Raw genomic sequence first — 12408 nt, forward strand, 5'->3', positions numbered from 1 at the left:
CTGCCATCTTAATGGAAGTCGTCTTTCAGGAAAGCAGGAGTCTGTAGATCAGCATCCCCATTCACAGCTTGGCTCTAAGCATCTCTCACAAGTCCTACCCGGGGGGCTAGGCAGGTCCCACACAGCTCCATCAGCTCTGCTGCTGTCTTCGTCAGGCAGGCTTCCTGGCGAGTCTCCTCTGCTACGCCAGACCTCAGGGCGGATCAGAACCCCTTCTCTACACCCTTCCAAACCGCCTGACTTCTTCCTATATTTTAAAGTAACATTTATGGTAAAATCTAACACTACACAAGAAGATAAAGTAAAAGCCCTTTTTCTTTCCTTGTCATTCAAGTGCCATGTTTCAGGAATCACAGTTTGTGAATTCTTCCAAATGTTTTCTCTGTATATATCAATAATTTTCATACCACAAATAGAATTATTTTCTACTGTTTTGCTTCTTACTGTTTTTACTTAAACAATTTCTCTTTAAAACTTTCATGTATATGGATCATATTTTTTCCAAAACTGCAAAGCCATCTTTTTATGTATGCACCATTATTTACGGTACCAGTTCCCTATCTGGTGGACACTTAAGATTATATCTAACTCATCACTGTTACAAATGAAACTGGAACAAGGGTCTTCATACACATGTATTTGTGCACTTATACAAGTATTATACCTATAGGTTAGGATCTTAGATGTGGAATTGTTTGATCAAAGTAATACACATTATTTTTGTAAGTATTAATTGAATTTCTTCCTAAATGGATGTAATCAATTTGTACTCCTGCCAACAATGTATGAGGACACTCATTGATGTCCTCACATATCAGTGAAGAGAGCTGCACTTGCCCCTGAAGTTTTCTCAGTCAAAATACCTCTTGTGATGCCTTGTGTTTAGGAAAGTGATTCTTTCTCTCAACATAATGTTCCATATTAGCTAGTTGTTGTTTATTTCCTGTAAATTTTTTGTATGTAGGGATAATTATATAATTGACCTAATTTGAGGGTGATGGGTAATGAATATCTTTTGATGACAACATCTTGTTTCATCAGCTATGTTTCAGCCCCTTCCCTTTTGGGTCTGAAACAAAGTCAGTTTAAAATGCTGCCCAGCCTTTCACAATCCTGATTTCACCTTTGATTTCAGTTGGACCCATCAAGGAGAGTAACTCAAAGCTAATCACCCACCCACTGTATGTTACCAATGTAGAGTATCTAGTCCAGTGAGAGTATCTTTACATCCAAAGCTGGAGGAAATTTATGTTTTCCAGTGCTTTCCCTGTAAAGTAATAAAGGGTACAGAACCCAAATCTCTCCTAGAAGCTCATGATAGCAAATCCACATCCAAGGTAAGCTGCAGATCCAAAAAAATTAGAATTATATTGGACACAAACCTTTGGGAAGTAAAGCTTCTCCTGATGACCATAGCAGTAATTACATGAATAAATGCCATGATTTATTCCTCAATTATTTTGTTCTTTGTGATACGTACTGCCAGGAAACAGAATAGTATTGTAGCACTGAGTTATCTTGGACTTGTACATTTGTATGTAGATAAGGGGTTGCAAAGATTTACCCTCTTCACTTTCTCTAGGTTTCCACAGCTGTGTTATCTATTACTGCCAAGGCCAAAAAGAAGGAAAAAGAAAAAGAAAAAAAAGAAGAGGAGAAAATGGAAGTGGTAGGTATAATTTGATGGTCATATGAGTTGATTTATCTATCTCTGTATGGTCTAGATTCTTCCTTAAACATTATTATACCTTGTTCTTGGCTTCCTTTAAATAATTACACTGTTTGAAATATAAAGACTCATGTCATTTTAATTGGAAGAAACTTTAAAAATTATATCCATTCATGAGAAGAATAGAATATTTCATAGTACAAATCAGGAATGAGTTCTTGGAAGAAATGACGACTAAAATGTGTCATTTACTACATAGACCCTTTTTTTCCCTGATTTCTGCTGCTATAAAATCCTTCTCATCCTTTTAAACCAAGTTAAATATCATTCTTACCCCCAAGTAGAGTTACCCCCTCCCTCCTACAAGTCTGATATACTTTGGTTGTACCTCTATTATATCTAGTCCTAACTACCTATTGTACCTAACAGTTGCTCAGTAAATTTATCAAACATTATTTAGCAATATGGAACAGAATTGAACCTGTATTGAGCTATTTTTTAATATTTTCTAGGATGAGGCAGAGAAAAAGGAAGAAAAAGAAAAGAAAAAAGAGCCTGAACCAAACTTCCAGTTATTGGATAACCCCGCCCGAGTTATGCCTGCCCAGCTGAAGGTTCTGACCATGCCAGAAACCTGTAGATACCAACCTTTCAAACCAGTAAGTTACCGATGGCCCTTAGCTGCTATATACCCAAGAGACATTAATTCATAGGACAATATAATAGTGACAGAAAAGGATAAATCTCTAAAGCATTGGAAAAAGCTCTTTAGCCTAATAAATTTCTTAGTGAAAGAAAGAACATTTCCATCCATTCCATGTAGATAATTCTTTGTGTAACCCTGAAAATGTCCTTCATCTACCAAAGGCTTACACCATAGAAGTTCCTAATACAGGATAGTGATTAGGCGCATAGACTCTAGAGCCAGACATCCTGAATTTGAATTCAGATTCTACCACTTACAGCCTATGTGACCTTAGGCCAGGTACTAAACCCCTCTGCCTTAGTTTCCTCTACTTTAAGGTAAAAATTATTATCCCTAATTCATAGGAATGTGGCAGAGATTGAAAAGGGTAATACAGTTAATACACAAGCACTTAGAACATTGAATTTATAATTATATAAGGATTGTTATGCCATTTAATTGATTCTAAGGCAGAATGTTTTATGTTAGAAACAAATGATCAGAGATTTCAGCATGATAACGTCTTATTTCCCTGGTTCTTACATCCAGAAAACTAGAGAGCCATGAGTAGGCACATATAATACATCTAGATCCTGGGCATAAATGTCATAGATGAGATTTCTAGTTCCTTATAGAAAAGTAAACCCATTCTCAACAACTTGAAGGTGGTCCCTGATGGTGGTGAGTAGAAGGCAACTCTTTCGTAGAGTTCTGAGCCAGGGTCTTACCTGACTGTATTATCAACTGGAAGAGACAAGGGCAGGGAATGGAAAATAGCTGTATTTAGTGGTGAAGAACTGGAATTGGGCCAAACTGAGTCTGTATTCTACTCTTCCATTTCTTAACTATATGACTGAGACAAGTCGTTTAATCTCTTCGTGTTTCACTTTCCTCATCTGTAAAACTGGGATGGTGATACTATCTACTCCTACAAATGTCATAAAGAGTAAATAGATTGTTGTAGGTAAAACACCTAAAACAATGTCTGGCACATGGTAAATCCTCAGTAAATATTACTTGGTGGTGGTGACAAGTCACAGGACATCTCTAAGAAGCAGGCAATCAGGCCAAGGGGGAGAGAATAGCTTGGAGATCTCCTCCCACCTCCTATTAATCCTGCATTACTAGCACCTAACAGTACTTGGTCTGTGGTGTTGAATGAATGAATTGATGGTACCACCATTAGACATCTTAGATGTAGTCACTGTCTAACCTGCAACCCAGTTCATCTAAGTGGCTTGTTTACAGAGAGTGTATTCAAACAGCATCTAGAAACTGCTCTTGACAGTGAAGTGGGAGATCATGTACATATACATATACATATATCCAGAACAGATAGAGTAGTATACAGCACCCAGTGTTTTCAACAATTATAAAGAATTAAAGATAGCAAAGTAACCCTGATTAGTGTGGCTCAGTGTTGCCAGTTCGATTCCCAGTCAGGGCACATGCCTAGGTTGTGGGCCAGGTACCAGTTTGGGGGTATGTGAAAGGCAACTGAATGATGTTCTCTCCCTTTCTCCTTCCCTTTGCTCTCCCTAAAAATAAATAGGTTGTGGGCCAGGTACCAGTTTGGGGGTATGTGAAAGGCAACTGAATGATGTTCTCTCCCTTTCTCCTTCCCTTTGCTCTCCCTAAAAATAAATAAAGAAAATCTTTTTTAAAAAAGACAGCAAAGTATACATACTTAATGTTGTGAAGCCATAAGAGGAAATTAGTATGTCTGTTAGACATTAAATAATTGTTGAGCCTTTGCTCAAAATAAGTCAGAGGAAGTTGCAACAGGACAAGGGACTAAACAGGTAGCTTGTTCATTTATAAGTCAAAAGACTGCCTCTGTGCAAGCAAAAACTGAAGGCTAAGGAAGAGTTGCCAATTGCCTGGTTGATTGTTGAGTTTTGCCTCAACCCATACATCTCCTCAGCAAAGACTGGGAGACTTATTGGTTCCAAGTGTTTAACAGAATCCCTGTCCAATCATTAGCTGACCAACTGAGTGGAGACTTTAGTGATCCCATATGACAAAAATACAGACTTTGTAGAAGTAGTTCAGAAAAGTCACAAAACAAACAACGTACCCTAGAGATAGGGCAGGATCTGATTTCTAGAGTTGTCACGTTATATTAGTCAAATGTTCAGTTTTCATCAAAAACTTACAAGACAGCCAAAGAAACAAAATACGCCTCATACACAGAGAAGAAAATAATTAATAGAAACTTTCTCAGGAAACCTAGAATTAATAGACAGACTAAATCAACTATTTAAAATTTATTTAAAGAACTAAAGGACTTATGTCTATAAAACCAAAGGAAAGTATGCGAATGATGTCTCAATAAATTGTGATTATCAGAAATGCCTTCGATTTCTGAATATTGCCTTTGTATCCCACTGTTTTGCGAAATTCACTTACTAGGTTGAGTAGTTTTTTGGTAGAATCCATAGGGTTTTCATGTACACTATTATGTCATCTGCAAACAATGACAGTTTTGCTTCCTCCTTTCCAATTTGGATGCTTTTTATTTCTTTTTCTTGTCTGGTCACTGTGGCTAGGACTTCCAGTACTATGTGGAGTAGGAGTGGTGAAAGCGGGCATCCTTGTCTTGTTCCTCATCTTAGTGGGAAAGCTTTTAGTTTTTGCCCATTGAGTATGATGTTGGCTGTAGGTTTCTCACGTATGGCCTTTATTGTGTTGAGGTATGCTCCCTCTACTCCCATTTTGCTGAGTGTTTTTATTGTAAATGGGTACTGTACCTTATTAAATGCTTTTCCTACATCTATTGATATGATCATGTGATTTTTGTCTTCCTTTTGTTTATGTGATGTACTACATTTATTGGTTTGCGAATATTGTACCATCCGTGAATCCCTGGGATAAATCCCACTTGATCATGGTATGTGATCATTTTAATGTATTGCTGGATGTGGTTTGCCAATATCTTGCTGAGGATTTTAGCGTCTATGTTCATCAGTGATATTGGCCTGTAGTTTTCTTTCTTTGTTGTGTCTTTATCTGGTTTTGGGATTTGGATGATCCTGGCCTCATAAAAAGAGTTTGGGAGTCTTCCATCTTCTTGGATTTTTTGGAATAGTCTGAGAAGGATAGGGGTTAGCTCTTCCTTAAATGTTTTGTAAAATTCCTCTTTGAAACCATACAATCCAGGGCTTTTGTGTGCCGGGACTTTTTTGATTACTGCTTCATTTCATCAGCTGTTATTGGTCTATTCAGGCTTTCTGCTTCTTCTTCATTCAGTTTTGGAAAATTACATTTTTCTAGAAATTTGTCCATGTCACCCAGGTTTTCAAATTTCTTGGCATAATGGGGGAAAGAAGAAGGGTCGTCAAGGAACATGTGTAAAGGACCCATGAACAAAGCCAACGAGGGGTTAGGATTGAGTGTGGGAGGTGGGAATAGGTGGGACAGGGAGAATGGTGGGAAAATGGGGACAACTGTTGTTGAAGAACAATTTTAAAAAATTTTAAATCATGAATATCAGGGAAAAGAAGTTATTAAAAAGTAATCAGATAGAATTCTGGAGTTGAAAAATAAAGCAAATAAAATGAAAAATTCACTGGAGTTCAGTAACTTATAAGCAGAGTTGAGCAAACCTGATGGTGAGTCAGTTGAGGAACAACCTCCAAAAAAGGGTAGAGGAAATTGAACAGAGCCTCAGACCTGTGGAACACTATCGGGCAAACCAGCATTCACAGAACAGGATGATGTGTTCCCAAAAAGAGAGAAAAAGATAAAAGAATATTTGAAGAAATAATGGCTGAAAACTTCCCAAATTGTGTGAATAATATTAGCCTACATATCCAAGATGCTCCGTAAATACACGTTTGATTAAACTCAAAAAGATCCACACACAGACACATCATAATCAAATTGTTGAAAGACAGGGAACCTTGAGAGCAGCAAGAGAGAAGCAACTGGTGATGTACCAGGGCCTTCAGTAAGGTAGCAGCTGATTTGTCATCAGAAACCAGGGAGGCCAGAAAGCAGTAGGGTAACATACTCAAAGTGCTGAGAGAAAAGACTCTGAACCAAGACTTCTATATTCAACAAACTTACTCTTCAAAAATGAAGGTGGAATTAAGATATTCCCAGATAAAAACTAAGAGAATTTGTTACTAGCCTAAACCATGTAGCTATAAAAAGCTCTTTTCGTGTGTTGATTATATTGCAAGATTTGAGTTGGATTATTTTATTTAACTTAAGCATGAAATAGTACAGTTATAACTGGGAGCCATGTTTCCAAACTGTAGGACACCCTTTGTGAACGTGGGAATTTTCTTCTGTTTAGTAGAACATTAATTTCCATTTGGTCCTTTAGAAGGTTTGAGTAAACCTTTAGGCCATGGAGGATTAGTAGGATTAGGCCGTGTGCCCTGACTGTTCTCGGATAACTACTGGTAGTAAAGGTAAGGTCCATTAATAAAATGGCTTCTCTTCAAAAAAAAGCAAACTTTTTAAGGGCAAAAGTTCTAGATTAATGTGCACTGATATGTGTATGTGTGTGTTGAGAAAAGGAAAACAGTTTAGAAGTTCATGAGGGACCAGTTTTATAACGCGTGGCAGGGCAGAGTTCTGATGAGTTAACAATCAGATTAGGTTGAACTACAGAGATGCTTATACATACGTGAATCACTTAACTAATGTTCTTGTGTTTCTTGTTCTTCCCAGTAATGTGCTTTGGTAGAAATATGTTTTTTCCGGATGTGCCTTGCCACTGTTGGCTGATTTAATTACAGAGAGCAGCTTTCCATTTCCTTTCACACAGGCAAGCAAATAGAATAAGATTAGCACACCAGAGTTTGGTGTGTGAATTTAGCTTCTGCTAATACGTTTGAGAGAAGGCTTAATAAGCTCTTCATTGTTGAACATCACAACGTTTTGTAGGCTAAAGTGGAAAGCACTCAGATATCTGTTGTATTTATGTTGTTCTCTCTGTCATTCTGAAATTGATAGAGAAAAATTGCCTTTTCATTTGTGGATTATCTTTTGTGCCCAAAATAATAGTTTTCTCACAAATAATAGTGTTTGTTAGACTAGTGTGCTTCTCAAACTTTAATGTACATACAGATCACCTGGAGATCTTGTTAAAATGCAGATTCTGTAGATCTAAGATAGGGCCAAGTTTTATGCATTTTTTTTTTAAGATTCCATTTATTTATTTTTAGAGAGGGGAAGGGAAAGAGAGAGAGGGAAATACCAATGTGTGGTTGCCTCTGGAGTGCCCCTGACTGGGGATCTGGCCCACAACCCAGGCATGTGCCCCAACCAGGAATAGAGCCGGCAACCCTTTGGTTCATAGGCCAGCACTCACTCAGTCCACTGAGCCACACCAGCCAGGGCTGTGCATTTCTAACAAGCTCCCAAGTAATAAAGATGCTGCTGGTCCAGGACCACCGTTGAGTAGCAAGGTGTGGTACTAGACTCTGGTATTAGAATACTGTATTTGGACAATAAACGTTCCCCCTGCAGTCAGACTGAGGCTAGTCCTGGGAAATACTATTCTTTTTTTTTTTTTTTTTTAAGATTTTATTTATTTATTTTTAGAGGGGAAGGGAGGGAGAAAATCATCAGCATGTGGTTGCCTCCCATGCACCCCCCTACCAGGGACATGGCCCACAACCCAGGTATGTGCCCTGACCGGGAATCAAACCAGTGACTTTTTAGTTTGCAGGCTGGCACAAAATCCACTGAGCCACACCAGCCAGGTCATGAAATACTATTCTTAAATTGGGATGCATTATCCAAATAGAACAGTACCACTTATTCTACCATCCAGAGCCACTGGGTTAAATATTCCTTATAGCTTACAGTTATCTCTGTTCTTTGTAATGTACGTTGACATTCAAGCCTCAGATTAACCTAAAGGAATAGGTCAGGAAGGTGTTAGCCTCCTCTTATAGTTGAACAGTCTGGTTAAGTCAGCAGTGTGGCATCACACAGGCACAACCGCCCAGGTTTCCTGGCTCACCTAGTAAAGCGTAGGCAGTCTTACAGTACCGTTTCACAAACAGCACTCTAGATTCTGAAGCAATCTGGAATGCGAGTGGAGCTTGTGCCTCTTTATCCCCTGCTCTGTGTTGACAGCTGTCCATTGGAGGCATCATCATTCTGAAGGATACCAGTGAAGACATTGAAGAGCTAGTGGAACCTGTGGCAGCCCATGGCCCAAAAATCGAGGAGGAGGAACAAGAGCCTGAACCCCCAGAACCATTTGAGTATATTGATGATTAAGGACCACAGGTGTGTGTGAATATTGTACATCAAGGGAAATCTCTGTCAGTTCTTCACAAATGTTTTATGCAGGGACATTGTCTCACTTTTTCCCTTTTTTTTTATGCTCAATCTCTATTTACCTAAACAGTATTAAAACTGTTTTGGACCTCTTCTTGCAGTTGTAACCTCCAATTCCTTTTCTTTCTATTTTGATTCTACCCTAAAGTGAACTACCATTGCTGTTGAAGGTAGCCGGTCTGCAAACTGTTTTTATAGGTCTGTGGGGAAGTAGAGAGCTTGCTTCAGAATGTAAATCTGCTCAGTGCTTCTTTTATCAAAAAGGCCTTGTTTCCTGCTCACCTCAAAAGAAGTCAGCTGAACTGACAGTTTGCTCAATGATGGAGTTGATTTACATTTTGATTTAAGCTCCTTGTTATAGATTAGTTACAGTTTGTGGGCCAGCACTGGTCCAGAGACTACGCTTGGAGTAGCACAGGTCTGGACTTCCCACTGATTCTTCTCTCTTCTCATTCATTCAGTGAAACTATTGAACATCTGATGTGTATGAGAGGCAGGGCCTATGGGTGCCTTGGAGCCAATTAGACTATAACACAAAGCTTTGTCCAGTTGAAAAAGATTATTATTGTGCCAGGGTTGTAACAGTATTGAAAGGGGTGGTCTTCGGATACAAGAGATGAGAATAATCTAATTTGAAATTTTTCATTCATATTCCCCCCCCATTTTTTGAATGGTCATCACATATTTGAAGATGCATATAATATGTATCATCAGCCGTACTGGTCTGGCTCAATGGGTTGGGCACCATCCAGGAACCGAAAGGTTGCTGGTTCAGTTCCTGGTCAGAGCACATGCCTGGTTTGCAGGCCGGTCCCCGGTTGGGGGCGTGTGAGAGGCAACTGACAATCTTTCTCTGCCACTTTTCTCCCTTCCTTCTCTTCTCTTTAAAAAATGAATAAATAAATTCTTCTTTTTAAGTATTTAAAATAAATGAAATGTATAATCAAGGCTCCCTAATTCCACCCCAGTATCAATACATTGTAAGACAAATAAAGAAAGTAAGAACAGTATTTATTACAAAAGAAAAATACATGTAAATGTAAGGTTGAAAATCTAGCACCATGAGAAGTGTTATACACTTACTAGCAATTAATTGAAAGCCTTTACAGGAATGCATATATATGTGCAGAAACCCTGCCATTACAGCAGGAAAATATTTTCAAGCCTCTGAGAGACAGTTTGGACCTTAGAGAGAGGATGATTTATACTTTCTTGCTATTAAACTTGCTCTTGAAAATTCCCTTTCAGAGAATTTCTCTTTTTAGGAAACCTTGGTGGTTTCCTAAGCTTTCCCAGCCAGCACATGGCTGTATTGAAACCTTGAGCCCTCAGTCTCTGCAGAACTGACTCCTGTTAGCCCCTCCAACCTTTCACAACACCTGACTGAAAACCAACCCCCTGATGAAGTCTTTCAAGGCAGTTACTACAAGATGGCTTAGAAGTTTAAATTAGATTCTTGTTAATTTTCAAAAGGATAAAATATTCAGTCCAATAGAAGTTGGAAAACTGGAGTCTATCTTAGCAGAAACTGGCATTTTAGAACCAGATAGGCAGGGTTAGGGGCTAGTTTTAGACTTCAACAGCTACTAGTTTAAAAGAAAAAAAAAAATGATTTTAGCCCTGGCTGCTGTAGCTCAGTGGATTGAGCGCGGGCTGCGAACCAAAGAGTCACTGGTTCAATTCCCAGTGAGGGCACATGCTTGGGTTGTGGGCCAGGTCCCCAGTAGGGAGTATGCAAGAGGCAACCACACATTGATGTTTCTCTCCTTCTCCTCCTTCCCTTCCCCTCTCTCTAAAAATAAAGTCTTTTTTAAAAAATGATTTTAAAAGGAAGAATGACCCTAGCTTCGCTTCCCTTCTCCCCTTCCCCAGGATCTCATTGCTCGTCTGAAGAAGGTTGTCCAGGCTCCTGTTGGAAATGCCTGTGAGGAAGTTCATGTTGAGCCCCGCTATTCACTGCATGTACCATTGCCTCTGTGCTGGCTGAAGAACCTGTCTCCAAGTCCATGGTTAAGGAGAAAGATATATGACTGTTTCATGTACTCTTTCACAGAACTTGGTTTTCAAATAAATATGCTAAAATCTCCAGATGGACAAGAATTGTTTGTTTGTTTGTTTGTTTTTCAGCCTGGATTTTAAATAAATGGATCTAATACCCTTCCTCATATACACACCATGAAATGCCTAAACCCAAGAGCTAAATCCTTGATTGAAGTCCCTTTAATGATCCAAGGAAAATGTAGTCTGTATAGGTAGGAAGTTCAGTCACTTTTTCTTTTAAGATTTTATTTATTTTTTGTTTTTAGATAGAGGGGAAGGGACGAAGAGAGAGGGAGAGAAACATCAATGTGTGGTTGCCTCTCATGCAGCCCCTACTGGGAACCTGGCCTGCAACCCAGGCATGTGCCCTGACTGGGAATGGAACCAGCGACCTTTTGGTTTGCAGGCTGGCGCTCAATCCACTGAGCCACACCAGCCAGGACCAGATTTTTTTTTTTAAATAAGCTTTGCTTATTGTTTCCTGGGTTTGACCTTGTTAAGGACAATAGATGTAAATTATTTAGTTTCATTTAGCTACAGAGTCTGATGATGTGTCTTTTTTCTTTGTCCTTTTCCACCTTTTGTCATGTTTTTCTTTTTTAATTGAGGTAATTCAAATGTAATAAAATACAGAAATTTGACGTGTATACAGTTTGATGAGATTTGACAAGTACACATTTGATTTCTCTATTACCCAGCCTTTTTTGGATGCTGAGCTTTTGAAATAAGCAGGCACAGTTGTTACTGTGACAACTCTCCCTTCTCATGTTCTTGGCGCATGAAGCGCACCTCTGATTTACTGGGATGTGGCAATAAGAGCTAGATGGGGAGGGGTAGTTGCAAGGGTTTTGTGTCTTGTTCTTCAATGGTATAAAAGTAGGTAGTTTCTTAACATTTACACGTGAATGGTTCTTTGCTCCAACCTTGATTCTTTACTTCTTAATTTAGGACATAGCCTATTGAGTCTGAAAAAAAAGTTACTAGAGGAAACATACTCTTGGGTAGATCAGCCCTAATACATTCAACTACTGCAGCTTTATTGTTAGGTCCAGGTCTAAAGGTTAGTGATCCCAAAGGATGGCTCACTCATTGGTTAATTGCATTGTATCCCCTCCTTTATAAATTCCCTGTTTCCTCAATATCAGATGATTCTATAAAAGATATTATCTCATTTCCTCGACACTAATTAGCTATGTCCTTCCTGTTCAAGCTCTTAACATTGCTTGCATTTCAGACAGTTATCTCTAACATTTCCCTTAATATATGAAATGTTTAAAAAACAGAAGTCTCTCAATGATGTCACTGTCCAAAATTGAGTAGTCTTGAGAGAGGAGGTACATTCACTGGCTTCGGGCCGAAATTATTAAATTTTTTCCAGAATAATGGACCGAACTTCAGGGAGCAGGCAATGCTAGTTCCTGGTTCACAATGCAATTTAGAATTCATATTTTGGTCTTAAATCTCAAGGTTCAAGCTTTTAAAAACACAAGCTATAAAGTAGAGTGGCTACTCAGATCAGATCATGTTACTGAAGGGTTTTTTTCCCCCAGATTTCCTAGGAAGAGCATAGCACTGAGAGAGAACCAAGAAGCAAAGAAATGCAAGGTGATATAGGACAGGGTGAAAAAAGTCGTGTATGAAGACAGGATTGGAGCTAGAATTGGCACATTCAATAGAAGAAACGAGAATGGCCACGACTAACCCCAGGTGA

The 12408-nt window shown here is 38.8% G+C and overlaps 1 protein-coding gene across 4 annotated transcripts in view; it reads left to right on the forward strand.

The window, feature by feature from the left end:
• Positions 1–10811, forward strand: part of PSMD1 (proteasome 26S subunit, non-ATPase 1) — a 93625-nt gene extending 82814 nt beyond the window's left edge. For 2 of the 4 annotated variants that reach the window (XM_024563723.3, XM_071220743.1), the window contains 4 exons: positions 1583–1669; positions 2182–2328; positions 8451–8606; positions 10530–10757. In XM_024563723.3, coding sequence (XP_024419491.1) covers positions 1583–1669; positions 2182–2328; positions 8451–8597 — 381 coding nt within the window. In that variant the 3' untranslated portion in view covers positions 8598–8606; positions 10530–10757. Of the gene's footprint in view, positions 1–1582; positions 1670–2181; positions 2329–8450; positions 8607–10529 lie in introns of all 4 variants that reach the window. The other 2 variants (XM_045198071.3, XM_071220742.1) reach the window with 1 other exon arrangement.
• Positions 10812–12408: the final 1597 nt, after the last annotated feature.

The sequence above is a fragment of the Desmodus rotundus genome, chromosome 2 (assembly GCF_022682495.2).
Source record: "Desmodus rotundus isolate HL8 chromosome 2, HLdesRot8A.1, whole genome shotgun sequence".
NCBI classification, from domain to species: domain Eukaryota; kingdom Metazoa; phylum Chordata; class Mammalia; order Chiroptera; family Phyllostomidae; genus Desmodus; species Desmodus rotundus.